General features: G+C 42.3%; 1 protein-coding gene across 1 annotated transcript in view; it reads right to left on the bottom strand.

The window, feature by feature from the left end:
• ptpn18 (protein tyrosine phosphatase non-receptor type 18) overlaps nucleotides 1-18,696 on the bottom strand; it is a 31,082-nt gene extending 12,386 nt beyond the window's left edge. Inside the window, exons 1-11 of the mRNA XM_063464573.1 lie at nucleotides 18,619-18,696; nucleotides 8,608-8,716; nucleotides 8,076-8,152; nucleotides 7,723-7,818; nucleotides 6,346-6,384; nucleotides 5,929-5,997; nucleotides 5,697-5,759; nucleotides 4,565-4,707; nucleotides 3,703-3,769; nucleotides 3,167-3,244; nucleotides 1,138-1,227 (exon numbers count right to left, since the gene is read on the bottom strand). Of these exons, the coding sequence (XP_063320643.1) occupies nucleotides 1,138-1,227; nucleotides 3,167-3,244; nucleotides 3,703-3,769; nucleotides 4,565-4,707; nucleotides 5,697-5,759; nucleotides 5,929-5,997; nucleotides 6,346-6,384; nucleotides 7,723-7,818; nucleotides 8,076-8,152; nucleotides 8,608-8,716; nucleotides 18,619-18,690 (903 nt within the window). The 5' untranslated portion in view covers nucleotides 18,691-18,696. The remainder of the gene's footprint in view (nucleotides 1-1,137; nucleotides 1,228-3,166; nucleotides 3,245-3,702; nucleotides 3,770-4,564; nucleotides 4,708-5,696; nucleotides 5,760-5,928; nucleotides 5,998-6,345; nucleotides 6,385-7,722; nucleotides 7,819-8,075; nucleotides 8,153-8,607; nucleotides 8,717-18,618) is intronic.
• Between the last annotated feature and the right edge of the window lie 370 nt (nucleotides 18,697-19,066).

The raw sequence follows: 19,066 nt of genomic DNA, 5'->3' as shown, positions 1-19,066 counted from the left end.
TGCAAATACTGTGTACTGGCAAATATTACTTTACTTATCATAGTAAAGACAGAGATAAGTGTACAGCTGTCATTTTTCCTCGGGGTCCTGTGTCCTTAAAGTGAACTCTCACAGCATTTATGACAGCTGCTGTTCGTGTCGGCGCTCTGCATCGAGGGTTGATGAAGCTGTAACGTCACGAAACGGCGCACATTTGTAGCTGAAGCAGAATTCGTGGTGAAATAAAAGAATAAAGATCAAAAATGCTATTTTGTGGCAATGTTGACAAAAGTTTGATGCCCAGAAGAGCTTTGAGAATGAAGCTGTAGTACCAGATAAAGAAAAATATTTACGTTAATAATGCCAATATGATCCACTGGAAATCACCCCATCAGCCTTAAATGTATAAATAAATAAATAAATAAATAAATAAATAAATAAATGGTATTTGAGAAAATTTGAAACTACATTTACATTTAATAAAATTACCAATTGTATTTATGCTACTATAAACAGAATCATCCGTGTGTTACTTCCTATCAGAGTTTCTCTCTATTGTGTGACCCACTGCTGGATTTTTGTTCCAAGAACCTGAATACAGCCTGGATTTGTACTCATTTTTATTATGTCAGTGAGCACAAGCTTAAAGGCAAATACATTAAAAACCATTCTTGCACAAATAAAGTACAATTCTAACTTAAAACACGGCTCTCAGTTTAAAATCAAGTCCAAGATAAAATAAAAGAAGGAACGTGTCAGTGTTTCTAAATATCACCAATTCCCTTTTTTGTTCAGCAATAGAAAAGCGAGCCATGGCTCTCAGCTCGCGAGGTGAAAGCAGAGACTTAAGATACCACTGAAGCAGTGACATAAACAACAAGGTTAAACTCAGATCACCACAGAGAACTCTGCAAAACTGATGTAGCATAGAAGAAAAGCACAACAGAAATAAGCCATGTATGTTGGAGTGGACCTACCTTCCGCCTCTTTGTGCTCCGAGCACTCTGCTGTCAAACTGCGTGCAGCAGAGGATTTACAAAGAGGAACTCGGAGTTAAAGAACGTTTCCTCTTTCTGCAGCTGCTCTCCGTCTACTTCCTCTGACTCCAGCATACTCATTTTGTTGTTACTGTAATACAAATAGATATTCGGGTTTTACCTGTAGGTTGCTGTAGACCTGCTCCTCAGATGTCTGCAAGAATTGTTCAAACATAGAGATGGCAGCTGTGTAGATGAACTGGAACTGATCCTGCGAAGAACAAAGGAAGAAAAGTTTCCTCTCAGCGTGGAAGACTGATGGAAGCTGACTGCGCTGGGGTCGGAAAACAAGACCAGCCATGAATGCAGAAATAAAGCCACTGTTATTCTGACACTGTGCAATACTGTGCAACACAATACATTTTGAGCTAAAAGTCACAAAGTAGGGAATAAAATGTTTCCATTACAGAAATCTAAAGTACGAGGAAAAGAGGCAAACTTTCTCCATAAATATACACCAACCAGACGCAACATTTTGACCGCTGACAGGTGAAGTGAATAACACTGATTATCTCTTCATCATGGCACCTGTTACTGGGTGGGATCAACCTAACATTTTGTCCTCAAAGCTGACATGTTAGAAGGAGGAAAGATGGGCCAGTGTAAGATGGTGCGATGGTTAGACGAATGGATCAGAACATCTCCAAAAATGCAGCTCTCGTGGGGTGTTCCCGGTCTGCAGTGGTCAATCCAAAGTGGTCCAACGAAGGAACAGTGTTGAACCGGTGACAGGGTCGTGGACGGCCAAGGGTCACTGATGCACATGGGTAACAAAGGCTGGCCTGCGTGGTTTGATCTGACAGATGAGCTACTGTAGCTCAGACTCCTAAAGAAGCTAATGCTGGTTCTGTATAGCTAGAGACCCGTCAGGGTGCCCGTGGGAACATGACCATCAGAAGTAGACCATGGAGCAATGGGAGAAGGCGGCCCGGTCTGATGAATATGTTTTCACATCATGGTGGATGGCTGGCTGCCTACATCGCTTACCTGGGAGGCAGCCAGCTGGCGGAAGCAGTGTGTTGGTTTGGACGGTGTTCTGCTGGGAAACCTTGGGTCCTGCCATCCACGTGGATGTTACTTTGACACATACCAACTACCCAAGCACTGTTGCAGAAACTGTGCTCGCTGATGGCTGTGGCCTCTTTCAGCAGGACAATGCGCCCTGTCGCAGTGCTGCCCCTCAGCCTGTTAGCAGATACAATTATGGTATCAATTTCAAAAACCTCCATTGCCTTGTTTTCAAGTTGTTGCATTCACAAGGTTTTCAGAGAACCTGAACCCGACCTTGACGCTCACAAACTAAGATGTCCTTGCTGCATGCCGCTGACAATACCCCATCAGCCTTTTACAGGTGAAGGGTAAAAATAGTTGAGGAATGGTTTGAGGAGCACAGCTACAAGTTTGTTATGGTGACTTGTCTCCAAATTCCACAGACCAAATCCAATCAAGCATCTGTATGATGTGCTGGACAAAGATCCACATCTCAGCGTACAGGACTTAAAGGATGTGTTGCTAACATCTTTGTGTGGACACCACAGCAAACCTTCAGGACTCCAGTGGAGTCTATGCTTCAGTGGGTGAGGGCCATTATGGCAGCAAAAGGAGAACCAACACAATACTCGTCAGCCGGTCATGATGCTATGCCTGATCAATGTACATCCATCCATCCATTCCTATCCCAGCTACCATCGGGCGGAAGGCAAGGTAAAGCCTGGACAGGTCGCCACTCTGACACAGGGCTAACACAAGGACACTAGAAACATTCACACCTATCCACAATTTAGAATCACCAATTAACCCAACCCTACTAAGCACCTGTCTTTGGACTGTGGGGGGAAGCCGGAGTACCCGGAGAGAACCCGAGCAGACAAATTCATGAACTAAAAAAAAGAATAAATAAATTTTTTTTTTTAAAAATTACAATTTTTAGTTTAAAAAGTTAAAGTTTAAGAGTTACAGAGAGAAAGATGCCTTGTGTCATGGCTGCTGCTGAGTTCTGAGATAAAGTGATGTCACAACATTTTAACCGAATACCATTATAATGTGAAATTGACTCCAGCTGCTTTTTAACAGGAAGGATGTTCTTTAAGTCCTGTTCCTGGGGGTTAAATAACTCCTAAACTCTCACACTTGCTCGATGAAGCACTTACTTTAGTTTGCACTGTTGAGGGTCTCTGCCTCCTGAGCTCCAGGACGATGTTCAGGATGCTGAACTCTGGCGTGATCTTCTGCAGAGCGAGCAAACACAAACACTGAAGAGCCGCCCCAAAACACAGAGTCTGAATGATCCACACACAGAAAGGCTGCCACATTCACACGTTACATCTGACATGCCTGATCTACTGGAAAACAGACCACGTGCATTTATCCGGCCTCATCTTCTGATTTCATTAAAAGGTTTACTCGTCACATTAGGAAGCTTTTAAACACACTGATATTAGCTCAACTCAGGCTTCTCAATCTGAGAAGTTTGTATCTTCTGATCAAACTCCATTTATTACAGACCAAACTCTTAGGTTACTAAAAGAAAACCATTTAAAATCTTTAAAAAGGGGGGAATGTGTATTTAAAAAAGTGAAAACATGACAAAAGAGAACAGAAAGATTCAGGACACGTCAGATTCAGACGTTCAGCAGCCACACAGCGAACCAGTACTGAGGCCATGTGATGTGTTATCATGTGTTACCTTGGTAACCAGCAGGTCATGGATGTAGTCTAGTGCACAGATGACTCCTGTCCTCCCACAGCCTGCGCTGTAACACACACACACACACACACACACACACACACACACACACACACACACACACACACACACACACACACACACACACACACACACACACACACACAGAGCAACAGATGCAGCATGCGTGTTAACTGTGCCATCGTTAGCAGGTGTTACCTGCTGCATATTCACAGCCTCCTGCTTTCAATGTGTGGGCATGTGTTTGCACGTGTGTGTGTGAGTGCATGTCTGTTTGTGCACGTGTGTGTGTGTGTGTGTGTGAGATAAGCTGCCATATGTGTGATCTATCCTGCTGAATGTTAATGACCATCTGACCTGCGATCTGCACCGCTTTCACAAACAAGCTGCAGTAATGATGAGGCATTACCAGCCGTTTGTGTGTGTGTGTGTGTGTGTGTGTGTGTGTGTGTGTGTGTGTGTGTGTGTGTGTGTGTGTACGGGTTCGTACTATCCTGGTGGGGACCAAAATCTGACTTTTACTATCCTGGTGGGGACTTTCTGCACCGTGGGGACCAAAATCCAGGTCCCCTCGGGGTTGAAAGCAATTTTCACACTCAAAATGCGGTTTTACTGTCAGGGTTACAATTAGGTTATGGTTAGGTTTAGGGTAAGGGTCAGGGTTAGGCATTCATTTTTAATGGTTAGGGTTAGGGTAAGGGGCTAGGGAAAGCATTATGTCAATGGGATGTCCCCACGAGGATAGCAAACCAGACATGTGTGTGTGTGTGTGTGTGTGTGTGTGTGTGTGTGTGTGTGTGTGTGTGTGTGTGTGTGTGTGTGTGTGTGTGTGTGTGTGTACCTGCAATGTATCAGCAGAGGTGAGACGTTGGCTCCACGGCTGCTCCTGGCTCTCTCCAGCATGTCCAGGACTCCAGCAGTCTCGTAGGGAACATCATGATCCGGCCACGAAAGGAACTGATACTGAATCACTGACCGGCTGGCCTGGAGGAGGAGGAGGAGGAGGAGGAGAAAACAAATTATTTTAAAACTGAAAATGTCAAGTCATTGATATTAGCGTTCAAAATGATGCTTTAAATTATTCAAAAGGTCCATTTCCAAAGAATTAAAAACAAAATGCAGCAAAAATGAAATCATTCTCCGTTTAACTGAAAATGGTACAAACTGAAAAAAAACTGAAATTGAAATCATTGTTGGATGTGATGCCAGCAGTGCTTTCAAAAAAGGTTTTGATGGCTCAGAAAATCCTGGAAAATGTTTGTAAAACTAAATTTGAAAAAAAAGAAGAAGAAAGAGTTTTGAGGATTTCATCGTCTACATTCCACAATATCATTTAAAGAACTTCTGGAGGAATCACTGTGTGTGACTCTACGGACAGCTGTGATCTTCAGGCTGTGCATTAGAAATAGACTTGATTCTGTAGTGAATAATAATAATAATAATAATAATAAATAACAATAATAAATCACTGCAGGGAATCAGGAGCTGTATCCTCACTGAAGATAGCACATGACTGTATCCACAAATAAAACTCAAACGTGCATTAACCCATAAACTAGAAACACTGCTGCCTCCTAAATTAAGACTAAAGCAGAAACATCTCGTCAAAAGGAAAACGTCTCCTAGAAATCGCTGTCACTGTCCTCTGGAGGCTGTTTGTCTAAACTGGTTTATTCCAACAGGATGGCTCTGTATTGAAAAATTTGGGAGCTTAAGTGGCTTTTCCAGATATTCCGCCCATTGAAAGCACAAATTATGAAACAGAAAGGAGACCAAACAGCTGCTGAGCAGTTGAAGGAAAAGTTTGGATTTTAAAGAACACAGTTTCCAAACACACAAAAGAAGGCGTGATGAAAAATGTTGTCTTTGAACTATAGCCAATAAAAGCATTCTGCTTTTTAAAGTCCAAACTTCTTGTTAACTCGTCCCAGCGTAGCTTTTTGAAACCACTCACTCATGTGAAAACTTCCTACCTGCTGGAACGTGATGGTCAGGTTTCTCACCACTATATCTTCATTGGGATGTGTCTCCTCCTGCTGGAGACACACAGGAACAACACGTCAGAATCACTCCAGATTATTCTGGATTTGTATTAAATAAAAGGACTCTAAATACAGTCTGAACAGTTAACATCGTTAATGAGCAGGTGACCTGTGCTGTATGTTCTGTGTTAATCAGATTTATTAGCAGCCTGTTTGTTCTTACGTTGCTGACAGTAAACGGTCCAAATGAAGCCGACTGGTGAGCTGCAGCCCAGTAACACTCACACTTTCTCTGCAAAGGAAAATACAGACTTGTTAGTTAAGAACAGGAACCTTTAATTCTGTTTTTATTATTTCTGGTCGCACACAGCTGTTCCACATGTACAATCAGTGATGAAATACATGCATATGAAGCATGAGATTCCCTTTCATTATTCAGGTAAGACTATGCCATACTTCAGTCACTAATGCAATGATATTTGGGTAGTTATAGATTTGCATATTTACTCTATTTGAGTAAACTTGAAAAAGCTTTGAGGTTTGAGAGGTTAAAGAAAATAAAGTAAAAGAGAAGAGTTTTTAAAATCTGAAGTCAAAGGTCTGAGCCAACAAAGAGATCAAAGGGCAAAAAGGAGTTTACCTTTCCCATCTCTATCTCTCTGCAGGCCATGACTATCACCTGAAACACAGAGTCAGATGTTAGTCAGAGCCTCCTGAGGAGAAGCTGCTGATCTGATGAACAAAAAAGGCCCTGTGCCTCAGTGATGCACCGACTTCAGCTTAACAGTGCCTCTGAGTCTGGCATGAACGACCTCAGAAGCCGAAAAGAGCACAGCTGTGTGTGTGTGTGTGTGTGTGTGTGTGTGTGTGCGCGCGCGCGCGCGCGCGTGCTATGTTCCCCTGCTACACATTTTGGGACACATTTCTAAAATCTGGCTTTTATTCAGCGCCTGTGAAAAACAGGGAAGGCTGTAATCGTGGGCTGAGTTCAGGTGGCAAATTTCAGGACACTGCAAATCTCAAGTTCATCATATTTGCTGAAATCTGGAGAACAGGACAACAAAAAAAAAAAAGAAATGCAGCTACATTAATTATTTACTTAGAAATGTGGAGGCATGCAAATAAAATGGTGTAAATTTATTCTTTGTGTGCTAAACCTGGAAATCCAGGCTACCTTCAGGGTGTGAACAACGAAGACAGCTTCTGATTTCCCATTTTCAAGTCTAGACTTCTACACACAGTTCACATGGTCCAGACAATCCTTAGTTTAAACTAGCAGTCCCTACTTTCAGTCACTGTATTTGTTATCATCAGAAATACATTTCTTTGGGCCTTTCTGGATCCATATTTTGGATGCTTGCAGTCAAATATTCAGCCACCATCAGCAGCCATCAGAAGAACATTAAATAAGACGGAGAGTTTAACTGGTTACTAGTCGTGCATTCATGTGTAGGCAGCATTTTATTGCACCGTCTGGTTGGATTAGAAGCAGCCAATCACATCACGACACATTTGGGATGCTGAAAGAACCGGCAGACTGTTACAGCGCTGCTTACTAATGTGAAGTTTAGCGTGAGCCAAAACATCATGCTTCATCTGTTTGGAATCCAAAAATCTGAGCACATAAAACACTTAAAAAAATTTCCCTTTAAATGCAACAGAGTGGAAGCCCTAAAAAAAAGAAAAAAATTTTAAAAAATCTACTGTTTCTGCCAGAGTGGCTTTGGTTGATTTACATTTCAGTACAAGCCTTGTTTGTCTCATCATGCATCTTGGAGCAGCTTAAAAGCCAGCTTTTGCTCTGATTGGCTGCCCCCCGTAAGCAGCAGGGCTGAACAGTATAAGACCTGCTCTTTGTGACATCATACCGAAACCTGAAGCCGAAGTTTTAGGAAGAATGACAAGAAAAAGAAGAGCCCGCTTTAATGATTAAACTAAAGCTTATAAACACCATTTGTAGCTCAGACTAATTCGTGGATATTAACTGAATGCTAATGGTCTGCGTTGTGCGTTTGACCTTGACGTTGTACTGCCAGATCATCCTCCAGAAATCAGTCACAGTGGAGCTGAGGGGCCCTTGACAGGCAATGTATTTGCAGTCTCCTGACGCCCCCTGCAGGACAAACAGCAGCATTACAACCCCAGCAGACACAGCCAAACACGAATCGTTAAACACAGCAAACTGAACGCAGGGTGACATAAATCTGATTGTTTGACAGGTGTGGAGTTAAAATGAGCTAAAGAACATGCCTAATAGAATACAGAAACATGTAAGGTGCCTCAAACCGAGCTGCACGTGTGAACCAGGTGATGTTTTCACATTTAGAGGAACAGCTTTGAATGATTTGTGTGAAGGCAGACAGCGTTTACCTTGATGAAGCTGGCGTTGATGTAATCAGAGTTGGAGTCTGTGGTCGGCAGAGAGAGCTCCACCCGAGACTGGTCATCTACACACACACACACACACACACACACACACACACACACACACACACACACACACACACACTTACTTAAAGGACAGGTATTTGAGACCATTAAAGCAGGTTTCACTATAACTACTCTTCATAAATATTCGACCAGTCTCTGCTGAGCCCAAGCTGATTTTGTAAAGCACTTTGTTAGGATCCCTGTTCACCTGTGTATCTATACAAGCAGTCGAGCTACAGAACAGCCACAGGGACCCACAACAACCAGAGAAAAACGTACGGCAAATGAAAGATTTCATGAAAGTTTCCAGAGATGCAAAACAAAGCTTTGTGTCTCTTAACAAAATGTTTTCCTCCTTCGCCGTTCAGCTTGTTTGCAACTTGAAAATAAGCTGATCCTTATGGGAGAGGGAAACAAAGCAAAGAGGATGGATGTATGAATGAGAGAAAGGCTGAGAGGAGTGAGGACATACATGGCAGGATGTCTTTATATCTGTTCTTCTTGATGTTTTCCTTCAGAGCTCCAGCCTCAGAGGTCAAGCCCAGCTCTTTCTTATACCCCAAAGACCGTGAACGCACCATCTGTCACAAGACACAACAACAACACACAGGTTAGTGTGTGTGCAGGTGTACAGCACACCAAGTCCAGGTCACAAAATGAACTTTTTCAATTCATTCATGTTTATTTCAGGGACAAATTTGATCCTTTTTGCTCCAGAGTATGTATTTAAAAACTTTAGTTAGAGGTCTATTTGCACGTGCATTGTTTTAATTGTGTAAATGTGATGTATGAATGCAGTGCAGCACATTCATGTATAAGAGACAGGTGTCAGCAGTGAGTCAGGACTGTGTTTACATCATGAACTGAACATTTTATTACACGGTGCTGTTAAAAAAATAACAAAATAAATTACATGCACGCACACACACACACACACACACACACACACACACACACACACTTATATTATAGCATTAGAAAAAAATGTTGAAAACTATTCTCAGTGTTTGAAATGGTTACAAGGTTTGTAAATTGACCTGGAGTCCAGTCTAATAGTCCACAAAGTTCCCTCCTCTTATTCCCATAATTTTTCTTTGACCTGGAAAATATCACGAGGTGAAAGAAAGAAGTGAAGCAGACTTGATAAAGTGTTAAATTGCTCAGTATCAGTTTTCTGTTGCATGTTTGATGAGACCAAAGACTCATACATCAGGGTACTTTTTGTTGATTACAGCTCCGACTTCAGTACTGTCATCCCACACAAGCTGGCAACACTCGGCCTGCACCCCACCCTCTGTGACTGGCTACAGGACTTTTTGACTGGCAGGCCTCAGTCCATCAGGATCAGCAACAGGACCTCAGCCAGCATTATTACAAACACTGGGTTGCGTCCTCAGTCCCATCCTCTACACCCTGTACACCCACGACTGTGTCGCCTCCAACAGTGATAACACCATACTGAAGTTCGTGGATGACACAGTGCAGTGATCGGTCGCATCGCTGAAGGAGACGAAGCGACTTACAGGAGAGAGGTGGCCGGTCTGATGTCATGGTGTGAGGACAACAGCCTCACCCTCAACACTGATAAGACAAAGGAGATAATAGTGGACACAAGGAAGAAGAGGAGGCCTCACCAGCCGCTGTTTATCCGGGAGAGCGAAGTGGAGAGCAGCTTTAGATACCTGGGCGTCTACATCAGTGAGGACCTCACCTGGACACTGAACACCACACAGCTGGTCAAGAAGGCTCAGCAGCAGCTGTATTTCCTGAGGAGGATGAGGAAATTTGGTCGGCCAAGATCCTCAGCAGGTTCTGCAGCTGCACTGTGGAGAGCACACTGACCAGCTGCATTACTGCATGGTACGGCAGCACTGCATGGTATGGACTGCAAACGCCTGCAGAGAGTGATAACAACTGTGGAGAAGATCACCAGGACCTCGCTGCCCTCTCTGCAGAGCATCTACCATCGCAGAGTCCAGAGGAGAGCTGCCTCCATCCTCCACACACCCCCAACACGGACTGTTCACACTTCTGCCCTCGGGACGAAGGTTTAGAAGTGTGAAATCCAGAACATCTCGACTCAGCAACTCCTTCCTCCCCTGACCTATTTTAACAGTAATAATAATTTTTGCACATCAGGTAATCTCACATATCAAACCAGCATATTACACTCATTGCTCTTTTGCACATAAATCTATTTAATACTTCAATTTTTTTGTCTCCATTTATTTATTCATGCTATTTGTATTTTATTTTATTTTTTATTGTACATATTAACTGGCATCTGCGTGTGGACAGCAGAGAAAGAATTTCATTATACAGAGAAATGCTTTTTCTTTGCACACATGACAATAAACGCTTTGAATCTTAAACGTTTGGAAAAGCAGCCTCAGATTGAATCATTTGAATTTTATTTACCATTTGAATAAAGTCCTTCTTGGGGATACTTTGTGGCATCTTACTCGTTTTTGTACATGTCAGTTTCACAGTCGGACTAAATTGTAAACATGTTTTAATTAGTTTCATTAGTATAACTTACACTGGTGGGACAAACAACCATTCATTTAAATCCATTTAAATTCTGTGAAGCAGACATGGAGCAATCTGACTGCAGGCGTTTCACCTCAAGTGACCACATCTTTAACTGTCCTGTGAAAAATCAAGCCTCACTGCCTCAATGGAAAATAAGAGGCTCAGTAGCAGCAAGGTTCAGCATGCGAGCGCCTCTGCAAAAGCAGACGCTTTGGCAGTTTGCTGGTCCGGAGCATTCAGGTGTGTTAATGACACGATGACGCTAATCAGAAAAAGACTGAACAAAGGAGGGTTGCTAGCACGATGCCGCTTATCTCTAAAAAGAACATGGCAGTAAAGTTTAAGCTTAATTTAGACTTCTGCAGGAAATCTAGTTCCAAACTTACAGTTTAACCAGAAACCTCTCAACCCTAGACCGCAACTTTCCCCACCACTCGTGTCATTGCGGGCTGCGTCCACCTGACGCACAATGACATCAGATTATGTGAAAGGTTGTGGCGTAAGATGAAAAAGGGGTTTCTGATTATGTTGTAAGTTACTCATTTGCTACAGAAATCTACATGATGGATTAGGTTTGCAAAGTAACATCTCAACAAACCACAAGTCTTCTGGGAGAATGTCCTGTGGACAGACGAGACCAAAGTGGAGATTTCTGGCTGTCATGCAAAATCCCACAAGTGGAGAAAACCAAACTCAGCGTATCGGCACAAACACCTCGGACCAGCTGTTAACCACAGCAGTGGATGGGTGATTTGGTTTAGTTTGGCAGCCACAGGATTCTCGGCACCCTGCAGTCATCGACCTTGAACTCCTCTCTGTTTCGGATAATTTCCGTGATAGAAGTGAGGACATTTGTCTAATTGCTAAAACTTTGGGCTACTGGGCTGTGCTTGGACAATGATCCTGAGGTCAGCTGCAAATCTCTACGTCCAGACCTCGACATGATTGAAAGGCTGTGGTGGGACCTTCAGACACCTGTGCATAAACAGGTCTTAGGTTCCCCACAACGATATGAAAGACTAACGATAACTTATGTATCGTGAAAATTATTTTTCACATGATGTCATTTTGCATATTTTATATAATTTATTGCTTTAGGTGTTTCTGCATGTTAATCATTTATGGCTTCCCATCTTTAAATAATCATGACAGCAAACAGTGACGTCACAGTTGCTTCAGCCTTCTTTTATATACAGGCTATGTCACGGACCCGGTTCCGGGGCTCGGTGTCCGTGAGCACCATTATTGTTATTATGTGATATGTATGTCTTCTGCACGATGCTGTCATGTCTGTGTTCCACTTATTGTATGTGTAGGTAGGGTGTGTGTATGTATGTATGTATGTATGTATGTATGTATGTATGTATCTGTTTCTCATATCTATCTATCTGCGGGTGTGGCTGTAGGATGGATGACAGGCTCCTGCAGGCCTGATGGGTGTGGCCCTGCTGGAGGACTGGCCACACCTGAAGTCCCTGCCACACACCTGCTGCTGATCAGGGCTCGTTGGGGGAGCTATTTAGGAGAGTGTTGGCGCTCCCACCGGCGCGGGATCATTAAGTTACACGCCAAGTTAGTGTGTGTCTAGTGTCGAGTCGTGTATGCCCGCGGGAGTTGTGTTTGACGGCTGCCTCTGTTGTTTCCTTGCAGGAAGAGCGTGGAGCAGAAGAAGACAGCACGCACGGGGTGTGCGGTAACACGGGAGCGGAGAGCACGAGCACGGACGTTTGAGTGAGACACGACACGGGAGTCTAGGGAGCTACGGGGATTTATTGTGTACTGGTTATTTACTGCACTGTAAATAAACGCACTGCTTATATTCAGAGCTCCGCGCCTGGGTCCTCCTTTTCCTCACATCCCCACGGTTGGCCATCGGCAACCGTGACAGGCTATGGTCTTGTTTCAACACTTGACGATAATCTCTGACTAATAGGGATAATAATCATGTAGTTATGTTCGGCTTCAGTGAAACAGAAGTGCAAAGGCACCACAAACAGGTCCCTGTTCCACTCGTTCCAAATCTCACTTGTTGCCTTATTAAACCTTGCATCGACATGTCCTGTACCAGTAAGCAAACACCACACACTTACTGTAATCTAAAGCTGAACCTGAGATCAGTGTGAGGAACAGTGGTGTGTCCCTCAGCACTTTCACTGGATGAGTCATTTCAGGAACAACAACAAGGAAGCTGCTGTGGCGGGTTAATCATAAACTAACCTGAGGGACAGAATAAGGAAGCAGGATTATTGACTAACCAACTTCTGCTGCCACACAGGAACAAAAAAAACCAACCTGGCAGCTCACCTTAAAACAAACAGCCAGAAAAAAAAAAAAAAAGCTCAAGAAATGCAAAGCAGCCTTTGTGTGCACGGCTAAAACAAGGGTGTGTCTCTGTTAAATTCATATGCTCCGACAGGTTTTTAGAGCAGGAATTTAAAATCTTGTAATGCGTGAAAAATAGTAGGCTACTCAGCATTTCAAATGAGCTCGAGGCTTTTTTGTCACGTGAAGGTGGTTTTATTTTAGAAGCAGGTTGTTTTCAGTTTGATGCTGAAACCTAAAAAGGCTGCTGCCGTAGCCAAACTGAAACTCAGGACATTTCCTCTCCGTTTCGACCTGATTAGCTCCCTTCAAATAAACAACAAGTTCTCTCCTTGAATGACTTTAGTATTTATTTTAAGTTCTTTTTCCAGAGAAATCTTGGCGATGTTTTCAATGATAGTGTTTGGGAGAGTCGCTCCAAATCACAGGAAGTTTGGGAAAACCAGGTCTTATTAACATGATGTTTCCTGAACAGCTCAAGGAGACATTCTTAATAAAAAGATATTGAAGTGATGATATTTTTAAGCCACATGGTTATGCACATAGACTGTATATAAAAGATGGACAGTGTCACCATGGCAACCACATTGAGACTGTACCTTTCTTAGTGTTTTGAAACCAGATGTCACAAGTCTGGAAACATGTCTCAAATGAGCAGTTTGAACTCCTGTGAGTCAGCTTTCTTCTGGTTGGTTGCCCCTCTCAACAGAAGTTGTGAACTACAGGTGGGCAGAGCTTCTGTGTCTGAAGTGGAATTTATAGTCCCGCAAATATCCATCTGCATACATGTTTTGGTTCCGAGAGGGGGTTTCACACACCAGAGTTGCACTCCTGTGCAGTCCTTCAAGAGCTTGACTACCTGTTGCTAGAAACAGATGATGTATGCATCTGCCGAATGCTGATTGGTTAACACGTAGTCCAGAATAGGGAGTAGAGCAACAGAAGTTCACCGAGAACGTGCAAACAGCACGGACAGTAGCTTCAGTGGACACTTTTCATTGTTTTTAAAACACCCGTTTTCACTTCAGCTTCTTTGTTTTCAGCACAAGCAAGAGTGACCGGTTGTAGCACAGACTTTGTACAGCACCTCCATCTGGCAGCTGAGCCCTCTGCAGACAGGCCCGTTCCCGGACCGGAGTAGACGTGTTTATCATGTTAAAGTCTGAGAGATGATGTTTGCACTGCTATGTTCTGATTAAAGAACCAACACATTTGTCTAGTTGAATGTGTCGTCATGCTCGCTGGAGCACTCGGTGCATCCCACTTCTCTTTCTCTTTGGGGTAAAGATTATTTCTGGTGTTCTGTGGAGGAGTATTACACACTGTTCTATGAAAAGTTTTTTTTGAGGTGAAAAAAATCAGAAGAAATGAATCAACATTTCTTAGAATCAAAAGTCAGGTTTTTTTCCCCTTCTTTTTTTGGACATAAGATTATAATGAGCCACGGAGGATGATGCTTTGGAGACTCAGCTGCATTACTGCTCTTATATTCACCCTTTGAGCCGTGCTCACATACTTGGAAAATGGCTTTGTAAGAATCACTCAGCCTTGCAATATGATAATTTAACATGTCACTCAAACACAGCAGTCTTGGTTACTAGAGTGAAGCAGATATCCTAATTTAATCTTAAATGATTTTAATTGTCATTGAGAGCATGCTCACTTCATTTAATGCTATATTACATGAAAAACAGGTTTTTTTCTTCATAAAAAGATTGTAGTAGTCTGTATAGACGTGTGTAAATTGTAGCTTCATGTTTTCTGCTGCTGTCATTTAATTACATGAAAGACAAAAATGTCATTATCCAAAATAAAACCACACAAATTTGAGACAAATAACAGCTTTAACCAGCTTTACCTACAAAAGCTACAAAAACAGAAACCTAGGCCTGTGGGTTAAGCTAAATTTATGTCAGAAAATAAGTCTTAGCTCATGTTGGATATTTTAAGAATATTGACCTAAAAATGAAACCAAGTTCTGAAATAGAAGGAAGACCAAATAAATTTGAACCATGTTTAGATTCAATTACTGGTACTTCGTCGCTAATATAATTATTACTTAATTTAAGTTTTCATTTTCACATGTTTGGTTTGAATAAAATTCCACAGCGTGATGGATTTTTATTGTAGTCCAAGGTTAGCTGTCCAGGAAATGAACATGAGTTAGTGTCATGGCCCCTGAAGAAAACACAGCAGCTTGCGTGCGTATGTTTTGTGGTGAATGGTTTCAGTGTAATGTTGACTCTAAACTCTGCTTTTAGTAACTCCGCAGGTTGTTTCTGCTCATTTCTAACCTCACCGTGAGTTTAAATTAATTTTCTCTCAGAAAAATGTGAGCAGAGCAGCAGCGGCAAAGTGACAGGCCTCTTAACCTGAACACAAATACGTTTCGTGCCCCAAAATAATTAATTTAGCAGCGCCATGTAAATTCACATCACTATTCACTCGATCCAATCACATAGGATGTAATGCGCGATCAGGCCATGTGACTCAGCCACACACCAATTAAAAAGTAAGAGAAAAAAGGCCCTAAAGGTGTGAACTGTACTCTGATATAAAGAGACAGGAAAACAATAGCAGGGTGACCATTTTAAATATTGGATTATGAAATATGCTGCACACCGATTAACCTAACATTAAAAACAGTTTCAACAAAATTAAAGAAAATTAGCAGAAAGCTGCAGTTTCCTTGCAGCTCAGCAGCAACAGCTACACGATGTCACCATGCTTCATCGTTTCGACTAAGAGTTGTAGTGTGTACTTAAATGTATGAAGATAAATAACACACATTTAGAGGACAACACCGTCCTGAATACGGGAGGATTGTTTGGATGTTCCTCTGACCAGTGAGCCTGAGAGCAGAGGACAGCATCAGTTTGATGTCTAGAACATCTCATCTTAATTAGCGAATACCGCGCTGCGCTGCAGTCAAAGCAAAGGTGGAAATCTCTCAGCATTGATATTTCAGACACTCGTCTGCTGTTCCACCACAGAGGGACGGTTGGGTTTGACATGTTAAATAATGTAAAACAGTTTGAGCAGTTTAAGGTCAGTGCTCACGCGACATACATGACTTTCAGACTGACCACAGCATTAAAGCATTTATAGTCCGAGTTATTGTACGTCCTGCTGGCGTAAAATAAATTAGCCAGGCCTCTCAAATAAAATGCATTTCCTTCTTGTTTTATGTTATATGTAGTTTTAATTTCACAGAGAAATAAGATGATAGATAGTTGGACAATGTCAACAGTTTGTTTTAGCAAAAACAGGCTTCCTTGTTTGATTCAACAGTAAAATGGAAAATTATCAGTTACCTGATATTTAAGTTTATAATTACACTGGATTTGTTTCTGGACATAAATTTTATGTGACTTTGAAGCTTCATTACGCAACGTTTTTAAAGAGTCTCTTATCCAAGCAGCCACTTTGGAAAGACAACAGGATAAAGGACACTGTGCAGTGGGGTCAGGTTCATTCATGAACAGAGCACAAAGTGGACCCAGAAGATGCAGATGGAGGACAAGTTAAAATTTTTGAAAGCCACAAACGAGGGAATTTACTACAAACCCCCCAAAAAACAACGCCTTGATCCCCGAGTCTGACAAAAAGTCAAAGACTGACCAGCAGGTATATCGACACCTTGACATCCACCTTTGTTGTAGCGTTCGTGTTGCATACCATCACAGGACCCTCGGCCTGTGACAATGACCACGAACATTAGGCGGCACCCGATTGTAATGGAAAACTGGTCAATCCAGCTCGCCCTGGCGAGTTGATCCAAGTAGGTAGTGATGGAAAAGAGGCTATACAAACTTGATGGAACAAACAGGGAAAACAGACAACGATGGAGACACAACTCTGGGAGACCAGACAGACATGGGGACGTGACCGGGGAGAGAGAAAGGTTAACAACACAGAAACAGGAGTGACTTCCACAGGAGATGCTGATGACGAGGCGGAGATGAGACTGGGAGAGATTAGGGAACAAAAAGGAACTCACATAAAAAACAAAACAAGAACCAAGAACAAGAAACATCAATAACAAACCTACAAGGCCCTGGGGAATGCTAAACTCGAGACACATAATGAGAACCAACACAAAACTAGAACATGAAAATCTCTTAATTCTAAAGAAGTAATAAGTCCAAAACAAGCTCAGAATACTGGGTCAGAGACCCAGGACCAGGATACTGAAAAATACCTAATTTGACTGATTGAATTTATATGCAAACTGGCCATCTGCATATAAATCTAGTTCCTGCTGGGGTGATACCTGCAGCTTTTTCAGGAGCATGAGTGGATATTCTGTCAGTGTCTATCTGGCACATCAAACGAGAGAAGAGTTTGGACCATCTACAGCTTTGCTGGTACCGTTACCATAAGTGTGTCTGGTTGTATGATCATGGTAAAACATCAACCTGGAAACGCCTACAGAAGTGAGTCTCGTCTCTTTGTCATGTTCCGATAGCTCACAGTTGCTGTGGCTTTTGTGATCCAGTGGAAATTATTTTTAGTATTTTCTTGGCCTGAGTTTGAACTCTGAGGCTGAACATACACTTAATAAAATACTAAAATTAAAAAGAGACGTCATTTTTGTTTTCACTCACTGTTTGGGTAAGGTACCAGTGTTACTCGGTTCAGAATAGAAAAAGGCCTTATTTTGGGTTCAGATAAGCATGTTCACAATCTTAACCCTTTGCATTTTAAATGGCATGCTGAAGAGTATCGTGTAATTGAAAGTGTGACACAGAGGAGTTTGATGTATGACGGACTGAGTCATAACCTTTCTGACAATGAAGAGGACTATTGGACCTGTGTGAGGTTTGTAAAAAATTGATGGCACAGTTGGTTTCTGTCTGGTCTGGACCGCAGGTGTTTATTCTAAAAATAAACTTTGAAGAGAAATGGTCCGAGATTGGACCCCTGAGGAACACCCGTACAACCTGTCAAAATATGGTTTGAGGTCTTTGAGACTTAACTGAAGTGAAATCAGGAACCTTTGTGTTGAATGAAGACAGGTAGGATTAATAGAGCAGGTTTTTGAATAGGTGGAGGAAAAGCTGGAGCTCTTAGAGAATTCAGGACCCTCTTAATGTTAATGCGTAATACTAAAAACAGGGTATAGTGCTGATGGGGGTTCATGAAAATAAGAGTATCGCCAGTCTGAAAACAACCTAACATGGTGTGCATGTTAGACTCGACCTATTTAGCTTTGCATGTTTTACACACACCAGCCTCACGTGACTGAGTTTATCTGATTATTGGCTGCAGCTCATTTGATTAGATGGGTCAGAGTTGAAACTAGAGGCAGGTTTTTCCAGGAAAGCACAGCACATAAAAGAAGTCATTGACAGAGATGAAAAGCAGCGAAGTCAAAAGGTCCACAACATACAGAAGTTTGTGCATTGCGTATAAATGTGGCGTATAGGAGAAAAACTAACCTCAAGCACGACCTCAGAGTTACTCAAGCTGTTCTCAATTGTTATCTGAACTTCACAGTGCGTTATTACGGCACTTTTATTTCTATAAATACTTTTCTGACAAATAAGACGTTAGACTAGATTCTCGAGGATGTGAAAGCTCTCAAACTGGCTTTTCCATAAACTGAGGAATGAAAACAAACACTCACACTGTACTCCTGATCCACAGTCCTGGGATCGACTGTCTTCAGTCCGGACAGCAGTGAGGGCAGCAGCTCCATGTCGAGTCAAGTAACATCCAACACCTGAGCCGAGCTCGTGCGCCTCACTGACGCTACTCTCCTGGCTGCAGGCTGATCAGCCAAAACTGAAATTGAAATAAGCCTCTCTCTCTCTCACACGCGCATGCTACCTCTACCTCTTAGTTCTCTCTTTCCCTCTCTGTGTCTCAGTTCTGCCTCTGTCTGTCAGTTAATAATTTAACACCAGCTAATTGAGCCTCTCTCACTCTCTCTCTCTCTCTCCCTGTCTGAACTGGAGAACAAGGAAGTATGTGGACAGTTTGAAAGAAATACAAAAACTTTATGACTGGTTACTTCACTGAATTTTAAAGCGTCTGTGTGTTACAGAAATATATTTCCTTCCTGAAGCACACAG

The sequence above is a fragment of the Pelmatolapia mariae genome, linkage group LG20 (genome assembly GCF_036321145.2).
Source record: "Pelmatolapia mariae isolate MD_Pm_ZW linkage group LG20, Pm_UMD_F_2, whole genome shotgun sequence".
NCBI lineage: Eukaryota > Metazoa > Chordata > Actinopteri > Cichliformes > Cichlidae > Pelmatolapia > Pelmatolapia mariae.
This window is presented reverse-complemented; position numbering and strand designations above follow the sequence as displayed.